Genomic DNA, 14,762 nt, shown 5'->3' with positions numbered 1-14,762 from the left:
GGAGTCGAGATAAGGAGCCATCCATCACGGGCTTCCATCCTCGACCTGAGGATTCCATTAGGGCCCAAACAATATGTTCACTGTTTACGTCGAGCCCGCGCGCACAAAGGCAGTGCCAAAGAACCAATTTCCTCTTACCTCATTGAATAAGGAATCTCATTCATCTTCCAACCGTGCACATTTATAAAAAGCAGACGCGCTGAGTGGAGGCCCATTATCAAGCTGTCTTCGGCTGCCCGGCAACCAGCTGAGCACAAATGCAGGCTGATGGAGGCATGTCGGCTGTGCTCTTTGGAGATAGGAAGGCTGCTAAATGGGGAAGTTTGAGCGGATTGTGCTGAGTTAGGCTTTTTTTCACGGAGGAGCATTTTCTTCACACGTGCATCTCCAAAGCGTCTGCAACACTTATTATAATCCTTGTTATTCAGCCATCCAAAATGTGCCTCTTCGAGTCGATTTTCTTGTCAGATCGCCACAATAAACATCTGCAGTTTTCTTTAGTTGTGGAGTGAATTTACATCTTTTCTTTTCCAAGTAAAGAAGAGAAAATCTTGTGTGTCAATAGATACACCCTGCACAGGAAGAATAAGCCACAAAAACAATCATTTTTTGCTTGCTCACTGAGTGCCAGACACATGCTTATTAATGGAAGTTTGAGTGGAAGGAAAGCAGTAGGGATATCCACAGCCTCAAAAGGGTTGTGAGCTGAAGGTACGTATGACTGAAGCCTTCTTAATAAATCCCAAAATTGATCTTCATGTGTTTGGAATAACTGTCCTGTCAAAACACCCAGTTATGTTCAGCCAGTTAACTAGCTGTTGATCTGAGGTGAAGTTGACGAATTTGAACATGTGGGTTCAAAGAATTCATCCCATCATGGCAGTTTTATGCTTGACTCATGTTTTCATATTGGATTTTTAACTAAATCCAATATGAAAAAAATCCAGTAGGAAAAAAATCCCTTATGTATAACATATTGTGCAGCATCTACAGTAGCTTTATTAGGAAAACATTCTTTATTTTAAACACAGGTTGCTAGTCAATTGCTATTGTTCTCACGCCCCACAGAAGTTGCAGCCCTGGGCAACCACCTATGTGGAGTACGCCAAGAGCCAGCACTGTGCGCATATGATGTTTGGATGTAAATTTGTGACTGTCTGACTTTATTTTTGTGTTTTTCAGGGGAGATTTTTTCTCTCAGGGGACAAGAGGGAAACTGGAGAAAAATGCTGCCTGTGACTAAAAGTAGCAAAGAAACTGCTGCATGTTGGCTAATTTTTCTACCAGTATATGCAAAGGTTAAATAATTCTACAACGACCCTGCTGACACTGACTGGCTTTCTGAAGGCGTTCTGTTAGAAGGGAAAAGAAAGAAGTCAGATGTGGAGTTTTTCTTCTGATCCAAGAGGTGGTTGCTGTACTCCATCTATTATTCATCTCTGAATAAAAAATAAAAAAAATCCGTCTGTGAATTTCAATCCATCTGTCACGTCTCAGTAAAAAAAATAAAAAAAAAGACATCAGATTTGCAGGATAGAGGTGATTGTAGGTCAGGGCCTTGATAAGAGGAGCATTTTGTTATAGAGCAGAGGCTTTCAACCTTTTTTTCTAAGAACGTTGCCCCAGGAAACACTAACGTTTTTTAAATACTCTCTTGCTAACAGATATCTTATAGCAAAGTGTCTTATAAAGGTACAAGTAGTACAAGAATTTAGACATTGGAATAGAGAGGAAAGGTTTTGTGTCGGGTTATACAAAAACCCATGTTCTTATGTGTTCAAGTTCAAAATTGGAGGAAAAAACATGCTAATGGTTTCAGATTTTATTTTGAAAAAAAAAAAATTTGGTTTGATCTATTTCATAAAATCCAAACAAAATACGTAAAAGTTTGTGTTTGAAACGTGACCAAGTACGAAATGTTCAAGAAGTAAAAGACAATGTATGAGTCAAAATGAAAGTTAAATAAAAGTCACGTGATCAACCTTGACACCTTTGTCTGTGGCTTTAAACCTGACTGATCCTTATAGAGGGACTGCTTTTGGTTTACACTGTATCAGCTGAGTGCTGTGCCTGAATCAATGCACAGTACCCGGCCATGACTGTGCCAACACGTCACTCACACATCGCCTCTCGATGTTAACACAATTTGAAGTTGCTGTTTCTCTACTGCTGCTTAAAGAGACCCAATAAAACACAGCAGTTAAATTCCAAACACTGGCAACTGAAGTAAACATCAATCTTTGACGCCTAACAGCCGTCTGCAGCCCGACCGAGGCGTGACGAGAGAGACGGCTCGGTGCGCAGTCTCCAGTCTGCTGGGCTGCATAATACCACAGCGATGGCTTTCCAAAAAGCATGGAGAAAATAAAAGTGTCAGGCAGCATGAATCATAGTTAATTGGAATTAATTGAGCCAGCCATAGTCTAATCATCATACAAATTGCAGAGTCCTTTCTTTGTAAAAGCAAAAAGTTTAAACTCCTTACAAGATGTAATCGATGGCTTCTGTGAAGCATTTCAGAGAATAAATCATCTTCTTAAGGAGCCTCACTGCACAGGAAATTATCGGAGTAACTGGAAGCTGATGTGAACATATTAATAATTCCACAAATAATCAGTTAAAAAAAAAAGATTTTACTTGTAAGATTTTTTTTTTACAAGTGTGATCAACAAAACAAAAAATGTACTCAATAAGACCAAGTGTTATCACAGTATAAAATTAAGGCATAGAGCCTTGTAAGAAACAATTGTAAGGTGAAATATTCAAAACATAATTTACATATTTTCTCTTTTTTTAATATAAAAAAGCAAACAAAATCTTAAAGTTCTTTTTTCAATCATAGGATTGTATAACACAACAAATCAGAGGCACAGAGAGGCAGATACTGTCCCCAACAGCGCCGCAATCCAACCATATTAATTTGTAAGATAAATATTCATTTATATGCAAGTTTAAAAAGACTGTAGGTATACCTTTTATTCATGAAAAAATAAAACAGAAATGTTTGTAAAAATATGCATATGATTGATTAAATATACAAATATGTAGCATAACGTGTCACTCAAAACATCAACTGATTGTATTTTAAATCTTTGCACAATGGCATCAGTGGTTGTTTAATTATTTAATATTTTCCATTTCTGTCAGTGTGGCTAATGAAATACTTATTCATACTGATTAGTTAGAATAGCTTGCCTGCAAATAATCACCTTTTGTGTAACATTGTTGTACAGGGCTTATAATGATAGATAAATAAATAAATAAATAAATAAATAAATAAATAAATAAATAAATAAATAAATAAATAAATAAATAATAACCGTCAATATTGAAATAGTCACACTTTAACAATATAACGAATATTAATTCTAACTACCAACTCCTACATTGATATATTTATTTCCTGACAATAGGAATGTATATTCCATTTCATTTAAATAATCATGTTTTAATGTACTCCTGTCCAGGGTGTGCCCCGTCTGACCGCTAAAGATAGGCACTAGCTCCACTAGCAACCCCATTAATTCATGGTGTACGATGATGGATGGATGGAATGGACGTTTTAATGTAAAGTCTTGTTTGATTGATGAATTTTGGCCCTTTTGCCACACCATACATTTTCTGTTCGTATTTCCTGTTGTAGTCCGTCACCGCGCATGCCCAGTTAATCGGTAAGGAAGAAAGGAAAATGTCTCTTACGAGGTGAGTCCTGAAACAACTGAGCTTTACGCCTTCATAAGCAAATAAAATGTCATCTTTACGATCTGATTTGTGCTCCCCGTTATGCTGGTAGAACGTGTAGGGTTTTAAAAATTCCAGATGACCGCTATTCTTTTACTTAATTAATGCTATCGGCTTTAGCTGCGGCTAGCGAGTAAAACGACGGCTTAGCGTGAACATTAGCTTAGCATCACGCAGTAGCAGGTGGTTAAAAGTGATGCATTTCTATTTAACGCTATGTTTTAGTTCGACAGAGTGATGGCTCATTGGTTTTAGCTATTTATTACAATATTTAATGTGGTTAAATATAGCTCTTGTTTGTCTTCACCTTAAAAAATGGAACAGTCGCAGGCGGCTAACGGTGTTGTTTGAATGCAATATTTTAGCCTTTTTATATAACAGTAAAACTGACGAGGGTGTTTTATTTATTCTTTTCATTAGTAAAACTGAGGAGGTATGTGTTGTTTGTGAAGCTTTTTACCAGCCCCGACGCAGCTGTCGCAGGACCAGCTGGAGGCAGAGGAGAAGCTCCGGGCCCAAAAGTCCCACTCCACCGCACTGGTGGCATCCCGCAGAGAGCCGCCTCCTTACGGACACAGAAAAGGCTGGGTGCCCCGCTCGCTTGAGGTGCGCACTTCCGAGTGTCCGATATGACACTAGGTTTCTGTCTGTGCTTGCCTGTAGTTGCGGCTGCTTTAATCTAACCCAGTAGTTTTATTATACGCTTGGAAGTCGTTGCAAACTTTTGAGTAATCTATATTTTGTAGGATTTTGGAGATGGAGGCGCTTTCCCAGAAATCCACGTGGCCCAGTTTCCACTGGAGATGGGCAGGAAGAAGAAGACATCCAATGCCCTGGCAGTGCAAGTGGATGCAGAAGGAAAAATCAAATATGACGCCATCGCAAGACAAGGCCAGGGGAAGGATAAGGTCTGTTAGCTAGCCATTGCTAACAGATTTTGCTGTGCAAATTGTCTTCTGATTTGTTGCAAAATCAAATGTCTTTCATCATTTCAGGTGATCTTCAGCAAATACACAGACCTGCTCCCAAAGGAAGTTCTAAAAGATAATGCTCAGGAGCTCCAGAGGCCTGATGAGGAGGCTGTGAGAGAGGTACGGCGCTATATGCATGTTTTACCTGTCTGTCAAGAACTTCAGCCAGGTTTCTATCAAATATTTTAGTTGTAATTTTGTCATTTCTGTCATTCATGCATATAGAAGTATTTTTTTTTTCCAAGAGCATTTAAGTCTGATGTTAGAAAAGATGATTGATTGCGTCTGTCCTGAGTTTCAGTCATCCAGGTCAGGATAGGTCCTCCTTCACCTGATAATAGGTAGTGAAGGCTTAGAAAAAGTAAAAAAAAAGAAAAATCTTATCTATCTGTTGGATTCTTCAAACCCTAAAATATTAAACACAAGTTTGTTTTTCTGTCATTGAAGCACTAAGTGGCTGGGTAATTTACAGGATTATCCTTTTATTGACGTGGTTCTATGTTTTTTTTTTTTTTCCTAGCTGACGGAGAAAACCCGATCCGCCCTGGAGAAGCAGGTTTCTCAAAAGATCGCTGCCGCCATGCCTGTAAGAGCTGCGGACAAGCAGGCCCCTGCACAGTACATCAGGTTTGTGTTTTAGTTGGTTGATGAGTCGCAACACTTTAGATTTGTCATAAAACAAAAAACAAAAAGAAAGCAACTAACATTTAATGTTAATTAAGATTGCAGTGGACCTAAGAAAAACTTAATTATCTTCTTGAATTACATTTTTCGCCGTTTAACAGTCCCCACATTTCATGTCATTAAACATTATGAAGCTTTGACATTCTATCACCAGTTATTAGATATTAGTGTCAGTCTTCTTAGCCAATCAGGATTCACAAAGCAACATTACAACATTCTAACTGCATCTGAATCAAGTTAAAGAAAACTTCATTTTGTTTTATATTGCTTGCTCTGCAGACAGAGGTGACATATGTCTTATGTGATCACAATTTTTTGTATTAAAATAAACACTTATTGTTTTTAACACCCATCAAAGCTGGCTCACTATTAACATTATTTTAGTTAGAAAACTTGATTTCTAGCCACAGTGAAGTTGAGCTCAGAAAGGCTCACATATTGTTTTTAAGAATCTAATGCACTCTGTTGCTGCATATTACAATCAAAAATAATCATATTTCTGACTGCAGTTTCATAACTTCTTAAACAGCCTCAGTCTCCAAACAAAATCGTCCTGACCAATGAGTCTGGATTTCATTAAAATCATGTTGGTATTGCTTTAGAAGCTCTTCACATTACAGAATTTTTATTTTTGTGGCATTTACTTTAAAATGTAAATCTGCAACGTGTTGTTGCTTCGACACTCTCATGCTGTTACAGTGTTTAACATTCTCCATTTAGCCCAACTCGTGTGAATCCTTTAAAGTCCAGCGTTTACATCTGTCATAAAACGTTTGCTTCTCTCCCTCTCTTTCAGATATACGCCATCCCAGCAGGGAGTGGCTTTTAATTCTGGCGCCAAACAGAGAGTGATCCGTATGGTGGAGATGCAGAAAGACCCCATGGAGCCTCCTCGCTTTAAGTAAGCGCACCACACAAGATGCTTCAGTTGCTTTTAAAAGCACAACTCTTTGTTTCTGAAGGGAAATATTTCATTTCTGTATGTAACTTGGATAAATTTGTGTTTCAGAATCAACAAGAAGATTCCCAGAGGACCTCCGTCACCGCCGGCCCCCGTCATGCATTCTCCTAGCAGAAAAGTAGGATTCAGTGGAAATATTCTTCCCGATTCATCCTGCTTTTCAGCCGTCCAGGTCTAAATATGAATCAAAGTAGGATTGTTTTGGGACAGTTCTCCCTCTTTGTTCCAGATGACGGTCAAAGAGCAGCAGGAGTGGAAGATTCCTCCGTGCATCTCCAACTGGAAGAACGCAAAGGTAATGCCTTCTCTTCCCTCATTCATACTGACACTGAGAGTGTTTTATTGTATTGTTCTTTATCTTTTCCTGCTAATTTGATGTTTTCCTTCAGGGCTACACCATCCCACTAGACAAACGACTGGCTGCTGATGGAAGGGGTCTGCAAACAGTTCACATTAACGAGAACTTTGCCAAGCTTGCCGAGGCTCTCTATATTGCAGACAGAAAGGTGACGTGTATTAAAAGTGACAAATTGTAAATGTTGTTTAAAAAATGTACAGGGCCTTTCAAAGCTATTCATAACCCCTTGAATTTTTCGTATTTGGTCATGTTACAACCACAAACGGGGACGTAGTTTGGCAATTTTTCAACTGTTTACATTTTTTTCACCCCCATGTAAAATATTAGGCAAAAACGCAGCATGTAGTGTAAGTTTTTTTTATGGCAAATGATCATAAAAAAAATATTTGAGCTGGTATTATCACTAAATCCCAATGAAGTACATTAAAGCTTGTGATCGCAGCACAGCAAAGTGTAAAATAAAGTTCGGTGGGTGTGAATAGTTTCGCCAGGTGCCTCTATATGCAGTGAGCAAATGTTAACGCCGATGTCGCGATCAGGCCAGAGAAGCGGTGGAGATGCGAGCGCAGGTGGAGAAGAAGATGGCTCAAAAGGAGAAGGAGAAGAAGGAGGAGAAGCTGAGGGAGCTGGCTCAGATGGCCCGAGACCAGAGGGCCGGGATCAAGAGCCACGGCGACAAAGGTGGGTACCTGAACCGCGGCTCGACTCGCGCCAACGGGACGTTTTCTCACTCCTTAATCTTCTCCTCAGGCGGCGAGGACAGCGAGGCCAGGGAGCGTGACATGATCCGCCACGACAGGAGGAAAGACCGGCAGCACGACAGGAACATTTCCAGGGCGGCTCCCGATAAGAGGTGCTGGAAAACACTCTAAACACACAGCGTGCGAAATCATCTTCTCTGTTCCGCACAGACTCTCATTCACTGAAACACTCCGCATCCTGCTGAAATCACACAGCGGTGTCGGTGAAGGATCAAACACAGCGCTGTAGCACTTCCATATCTGTAGGTTTTATGCATGATCAGTGTGTGTGTGTTAGGAATCCATTTGCTCTGTCAGCTTGTTTGGTGATGGGGAGGGGAGTAGGAGTCCCTGGACAGGTAGAGGAAGTGAAATTCACAGGGAAGCTCATGAGTTCAATCTGAAAATACTGTTTGCTGGAGGACAGTCGAGATTAAAAAGCACGCAGAATGTTTACACTTCAAAAAGAGCTTTTTGTAGCTCTTCCTTCTGCTGGTTTCTTCTCTTTTTAGCAAAAAAGTACATAAGAAAATCCTCAGAGAGCAACCAAGCTTCTGGCTTTGTAATGATAACTCTCGCAATGAGTATCTTATTTATTAAAGGGACAGTATTATGTCAAATCGGCCCTGGTTTTGTAATTCTACATCATGTTATGTTGCTCCCTCATAAAAAAAAAATAAAAAAATTTTAATGCATGTTTGGGAGATTGTTTAATCTGTGAAAAATGCCTGGCAGGCAGAAATAAAAAACACCATCCAGGGAGATGCAGAAACTGTTCAACATTTCTTAAAAACTGGAAGGAGTGATGAACCATTGTGTTCGAGGAAGAAATGTGTTTGAAAATAAAGGGTGGATGACTGCAGTGGGTGGTCACTTTTGGTGACATCAAGTCAAAGAAAACAACAGTAGAACTTGACACTGCATTTAAGAAAAAGTTAGAGCTTTTCCACTCACTATATGTGAAGGGAATTCTAGAGATTGGGACCGAACAGCTGAATAGGCATCAGAAAGCTACTAATCGGGGAGGCTAACCGGAGAAAAGGGCTGCAGTTTGCAAGGGAGTGTTCAGATTGGACTCTAGATGCATATTGGACCCTCTGACATAAATGTTTCATCTCTTGTGTGTTTCCCCCTCAGATCGAAGCTCCAGAGAGATCAGGACAGAGACGTCAGCGAGCTCATCGCTCTGGGCAAGCCCAACCCTCGTACCTCCAGCGAAGCTCAGTACGACCAGCGACTCTTCAACCAGAGCAAGGTTGGAGCGAATAAACACTTAAACTGCATGAATTCAGCCTCACGTTGACGATTTGCACCCTTTTTCGTGCCAAAAAAAAACTAATTCTACTTTCCCTTCCTGTTAAAATTGAAATCGAGCATAAATTAATTTGTAAAATGTTTATATTCTATCATTTTCTCTCTCTCTCTCTCTTTTTTTTTTTTTTTTAAAGGGCATGGACAGTGGTTTTGCTGGTGGAGAAGATGAGACCTACAACGTGTACGACCAGCCGTTCCGCAGCGGCAGAGACATGGCCTCCAACATCTACAGACCCACCAAGAGCGTCGACAAAGACGCCTACGCGGACGACTTCGACTCTCTTATGCAGAACAACAGGTAGCCTTTTTTATTTTTTTTGTATTTTTTTTTTACTGCTTATTGCTAGGAGGCAACTCATTTTTCTTTCTCTGCACCCACTAAGCCCTTCACCAGAGATTCTAATAAGAATAAATCATTTTAGTGTTTTTCTTTAAGAATAAGCAAATTAAATTTAATCAAGCGATGAAAAAAACAATAAAAATTTCTTATTGATAACAAAAGCAACTGAAACTTTCCAACAATTCTCAGGATTGTTTAACTTTTTCATTATTTCTTTAATGAGAAATACTTCACTGTGCATTCTGCTGACTTAAAAAAAAATATATACATATATATATTTTTCCTTTTTTTTCTCTGTGTGTGTGTCAGATTCGCTCCAGACAAAGAGTTCTCCGGCTCGGACCACGGGCAGAGGCGTGAAGGGCCTGTGCAGTTTGAAGAGGATCCCTTCGGTCTGGATAAATTTCTGGAGCAGGCCAAACAGCACGGCGGCTCCAAGAGGCCGTCCACCAGCAACCGCTCCAAGGACGACTACCACGACAAGAAACGCAGAAAGGAATGAGAAGCCAGTCATCGTACTCTACGGAATACGATTGTTGTCAAAAATTATGTGTGCTTGATTGTAACATTTATGTCAGTTCAAGTGTTATAAAGGTCTATGAAATCTCCCCTGGTGTGCGAATACAACTGTTATTGACATCGAAATATGAACGTTACAATCGTGCATACATCTTTCTGACAGTTATTTTACTCCGTATCTCTGAGGAAAGTCTGGAAACAGCATATTGGATGAGAGGTAATCAGATTCTCTGTGCCTCAAAACGTTGTACTATATAAGATTTATTTTTTTCTCCCTCTGGTGTCGTTAACACGACTCTTTTTAGTCTTTTGAGCAGTGATGATTGGACAGGGTAAACATAAAACCTACGGAGCGAAACTTTTGGAAGCCTGTAATTAAAGCCAGTGTTACTTCAGATCATTTCTGTAAATTTTCTTTGGAAATATTGTCCAGATCTCTCTTTTTTTTTTATTTATTTTTTTTTTTTTTTACATGAAACTTAGCAAAATCTGTTGCTGTCAATTTGTTTAGCTTCGTTCCTTTCTCTTTCTTCCCTTCATCATTTTCCTGTGTTTTATTTAAAAGTATCTGCTTGATCACTGCCCAGCAGGTTTCTATCACTATCTAGAGGAACAAGCTTTATAAATGCTGTACATTGATAGCACTGGAATAAAATGCATATTGTGTTAACGTTTGGTTCCCTTTGCTTTGTTTAGTAAAGTCGACTTTTCTCGTTATTTGGACTTTGACGCCGATTTTTAAAAATTTCATAGCGGAAAACCTTAATCAGGTTAGCTGCGTGTCCTTATGAAGTCTTAACGTATCTAAAACGTAGGCCTTAAATTGTCTTAAATTCATTTAAAAAGTGCTAGTTGGCTTTAAATACATAAATCACAAGTCTTAAATTTTGTCACCTCAATTGTGTAAGTTTTTTTTTCTTGGACTTTTCTATCAAGTTAAAGTTTGAGTCACATGTAGAGATCTTTGTTGCATTATCAGCTGATGTTACCAGTAGCTAGCTACTAATATACATGTAATAGCTAGTTAGCTAACTTTTTTTTTTTTTTTTTTTTACATTCGAGTAAAGTGCAAGTTTATCACCAATTTATCATCTCTTGTACATTTCTGTTGCCACTCAGCTTTTAAATTTCATAACGGGCTTAAAAAGCCTTTATTTTGAGTTTGCGAAACTAGCAGAAACCCTGTTCATATAACACATCAGCCATCGGATTATTTGAATACGAGTGATTAGTTGCTCATATCAGCTTCTCATTATTCTGCTCATTTCCTGTGTTCTGCAGCTCATTAACACGGATTATTAAATGCTTCACAGAAGCCATCGATTACGTCTCGTAAGGAGTTGGAATTTTGTTTTGTTTTTTTTGCAAGAAAGGAAAAAAGAATCAGGCTCCACGATTTATGTGATGATTAGACTACGGCTGGCTCAATTAATTCTAATTAACTATGATTCATGCTGCCTGACACTTTTATTTTCTCCATGCTTTTTGGAAAGCCATCGCCGTGGTATTACGCAGCCCAGCGGACTGGAGACTGCGCACCGAGCCGTCTCTCTCGTCACGCCTCTGTCGGGCTGCAGACGGCTGTTAGGCGTCAAAGATTGATGTTTACTTCAGTGCCAGTGTTTGGAAATTAGCTGCTGTGTTTTATTGGCTCTCTTTAAGCAGCAGCTGAGTAACAATAGCCTCAAACCGTGTGGAATTGGGAGGCGACGTGTGGGTGACATGGTGAGTTCAGGTACACAGTTCACAGTTGCTGTATAAGCATCAATCACACACAGTTCAATTAAGATTGAATGTGTGTGAACATAGTTTAATTCTTCTCTGCTTTAACTTGCATAGTGAATAACTAAAGTGCATCTGCATCTCTGTAAATGGCCAGTAGATATCAATAAATATGAAAATCAGACATGCCAGTCACACATAAAGCCTTGAAAAATGTTCATACGCCTTGAACTCTGTGTCCTTTCAAACTGTCGATATCCCTTTCCTTTCATAAGAGATGTGTAAAAAAAGTCATACATAATTATGAAGTGCAAAAAAAAAATATTGTCCTCCCCCCATTGTGCATCGTATGTATTAAAAATAAAAAAAAAGAATCCAAAAAATATTTATTTTACAAAAAATGAATTCCTTTAAGTTTGGGTCACGACCGTAACCCTTGTCTTGAGAGAAGTTGAGAGTTTTTTTTTTGTTTTGTTTTTTTGCCTTCAGCAATTTGCAACATAAGAATCACCAATTGCTCCTGATGATCAGTTCTGCATAAAGAAAGCACAAAGAAATCCCCACCATGATATAATTCAGAGTAGTCTCATCCTGAGGGGCAGCAGAGCCTGCATTGCTCTGGGTAACACAGCCTGAAGGACACTCCGAGCTGTTTAAGATCACTGGAGTATTGGAGGGGATAAAAGCTCACAAAGTGAGTTTTGTCGTGGAAGAGAAGAGCTGTGTAACGTCACCCTAATAGACTCTTCTGATATGATGAATGCAATGGATATCTCCACTTGGACTTCTCCATCGGTGGCAACGAGCAAAAAAAAAAAAAAAGACTTTCCTTCAGCGAAAGGCTTTCATTCGGAGGTCCTCTCATTTCATCTTCCTTCCCTCCTTCCTTCCCTGCTCTCTCCTCTCCCTGTCTGAAGAGCGAGCAGTCTGTCAGTCAGACAGATAGTTTATTAATGTGACACGGGGTAAAAGGACACGTCAAGGGAGATCAATCACACGGCCTTGGTGGAGGACCAGAAAGCTTTTAATAAACCCAATCATCGTGATGCGTTGCTGTGTTCTTCCTCTCTGTGTGGAACCCTTTTTGCTGCATCACCATTAATGACACCCGGCGTGTTTCTCCAGCAAAAGTTGGTCCCTGGTTGTTTTCATTCTGGCTGACAGGTAATGTTGGGATTTAAATTTAGATGCGATAGAGCAAGATTTGTTTCATATTCCTCAAGCAAAAAGCGTTGCAGATTAACTTTTTTTTTTTTTTTTTTTTTTTAAATCCCCAACAGGTACATATAACATTTAGTTTATACTGTGAAGCAGGATTTGTGGACATGAAGGATAGAGGCCACTGTGAAGGCTAATTGTCTTTTATCTGAAAATCAGCACTTAATAGGATACATTCATCAGCTAAAGGTCAGACCGAGACAAGGAGGAAAACTATTTTCATGGTCATCAGCATGAGGCCCTGGCTGGATAAGGGAAGATGTGCCTAACAGCAAATCACAGCGACGGAAGTAGATGTGAGCAGATTTGGGTGGGACATTTTTGTTTTGTTTTGTTTTCTACAGATAACAGGGCTTTACAGAAGTTTTCACACCCCTTGGAATGGATTTTTATCTGGCTTTTATATAGCTGACGAGTAGAAACTCAGCTAAATGTTTGTTTCTATTTTTACTTATTTTTTTCCAAAAATAAATCTGAAAAGTGTGACATACACGTGCAACTGTCCACTTTTTTTTTTTTTTTAATCAAACACTTCCAAATGAAAGCGTTTTAAGAAGGCAAACAAGCAACAGGCTCAGCTGCAGTTACCCAGAGTTGGCGCCTGTGATATCTTTTATCACTTATCGTGAAAAATGTCTAATCATGATATGAATTTCGATTCAGCGGTGTTTCGATAAATTTCGGTTAAAGTCTCAAAAAAAACTAAAATTTTATTTTTGCTATTTTTTCCATTGCTTTTTCCCGCAAGAGCATCAATAAATATCACTAAGAAGTATCAATAAATACCAGTAAAAAACGTATCAATAAATATCAGCAAAAAGCATCAATTTAAAGTTACAAAACAATAATATGTTATTTTTGCTCATCAGTAAAAAGTATTAATAAATCAGTAAAAAGTATCAATAAGTGATACTGGTATCAATAAATATCAGTAAAATTAAAGACTATATGAGCAGTGCAGTGTAATAAATCATGCTTTTTTAAGTAAGTGGCGTCCTCAAGAAGCTTTATTTTAAACATATATGTTTGTATTTGTGGCCCCATCAATGCTGTGCCTTGCACATTTTCATTCAAACCCCTGTTTGTGTCACATTTACTCAGGCCTTTTAAGTAACATGAAATTCATCATAATAAAGTTAGGGTTAGGTTAACAATTAAAGTCAAAAATCTTTGCAGATTGTGTGTCACTGCTGACCTCAGCCCTGCTCTGTGGTCTCTGAGTTTCTTGTGGTTGGCAGAGCTTTGAAGAGCTGCTGGTGATCCCTACGTTTCCCCCCCCCAAGTGCAGATGAAACACATGGCATCTCATTCCCCCCCGCCCCCACCAGTCACACAATTTTTATTTGAATTTATTAAAACTTGCTCACTGTGCCGTTTCTCACTTCAAAACACAGGATGGGGTGATTCACACGTACCGGCCTACAGAGAAGGCAAAATTTTTCAAAGCGTAATCTAAGCCATCGCAGGGAAGTCGTCTGAGGTAATGGTGGAAGAAGATAAAACTTTAACTTTTCCAAACTGGTATAAATTGTTACAAAAAAATGCCAATCAATCAGTTTTCACGTTTATTCAAAAGGGTACTTTTAAATTGAGAAATGAGACTGTAAATGTTGCTTTAATCAAGCATGATTTAATTCCCAAATACTGACAGTAAATACATTTAAGCTTGTTTGGTGACACAGAGTCTCTAAACCTTCATCTTTTACTGCATAGACCTGTAAAAACCTTTTTTTTGTACTTGGTAACACAACACCTCTTGTCCTCTTGTAAAATTCTCCTTTTTTTGTAGCGTTTTTGTCATACAAAATGTTTCAAACAATCATATTTCATCCATTATATTTTTCCTATTTCTCACAATATCTTGACATCTTGGAAAATGCCATTTGTTGATGTGTTTCGCAGCTCTGCCATGCTCTTTAGCTTTGCAGTATAAGTCACCCTGCTTCGTTTTTATTGTCCTTGCCAAAATCTTGAAACTGGGTAAAAAAAGTACAAGTATTTCAACTTTAGTAAATGCCCCTGCCATACCTGTTCATCACTAAATGCATGCCTCGGTGTGCTTATGATGCAAGTGTCTAATTCTTGTGACTCATGTATCCACAGACAACATGGGTGGCGTCATCTTTCACTACATCTTTGAGGATTGTGTATTTCGACTTCCAAAGCGAAAACGTCGAGCCGGGGATGTTTGTGG

General features: G+C 38.9%; 1 protein-coding gene across 1 annotated transcript; it reads left to right on the top strand.

Moving 5' to 3' along the window:
- The first annotated feature begins 3,604 nt into the window (after positions 1–3,604).
- On the top strand, positions 3,605–10,298 carry snw1 (SNW domain containing 1). The gene is made up of 14 exons (XM_014984370.2): positions 3,605–3,702; positions 4,194–4,347; positions 4,488–4,649; positions 4,737–4,832; positions 5,233–5,339; positions 6,193–6,297; positions 6,406–6,475; positions 6,587–6,652; positions 6,747–6,863; positions 7,255–7,396; positions 7,466–7,568; positions 8,593–8,710; positions 8,904–9,067; positions 9,419–10,298. The coding sequence occupies exons 1-14, from the start codon at positions 3,689–3,691 to the stop codon at positions 9,609–9,611; spliced, it is 1,611 nt and encodes a 536-aa protein (XP_014839856.2). The 5' UTR covers positions 3,605–3,688; the 3' UTR covers positions 9,612–10,298.
- The last annotated feature ends 4,464 nt before the right edge of the window (positions 10,299–14,762 follow it).

The sequence above is a fragment of the Poecilia mexicana genome, unplaced genomic scaffold (genome assembly GCF_051168715.1).
Source record: "Poecilia mexicana isolate PSO_F unplaced genomic scaffold, ASM5116871v1 scaffold_21, whole genome shotgun sequence".
Lineage (NCBI taxonomy): Eukaryota > Metazoa > Chordata > Actinopteri > Cyprinodontiformes > Poeciliidae > Poecilia > Poecilia mexicana.
This window is presented reverse-complemented; position numbering and strand designations above follow the sequence as displayed.

Coding starts and splice junctions, on each gene's coding strand:
- snw1 (XM_014984370.2), top strand. Junction 6,298..6,405: donor ATGGAGCCTCCTCGCTTTAA/GTAAGCGCACCA, acceptor TTTGTGTTTCAG/AATCAACAAGAAGATTCCCA. Junction 8,711..8,903: donor GACTCTTCAACCAGAGCAAG/GTTGGAGCGAAT, acceptor TTTTTTTTAAAG/GGCATGGACAGTGGTTTTGC.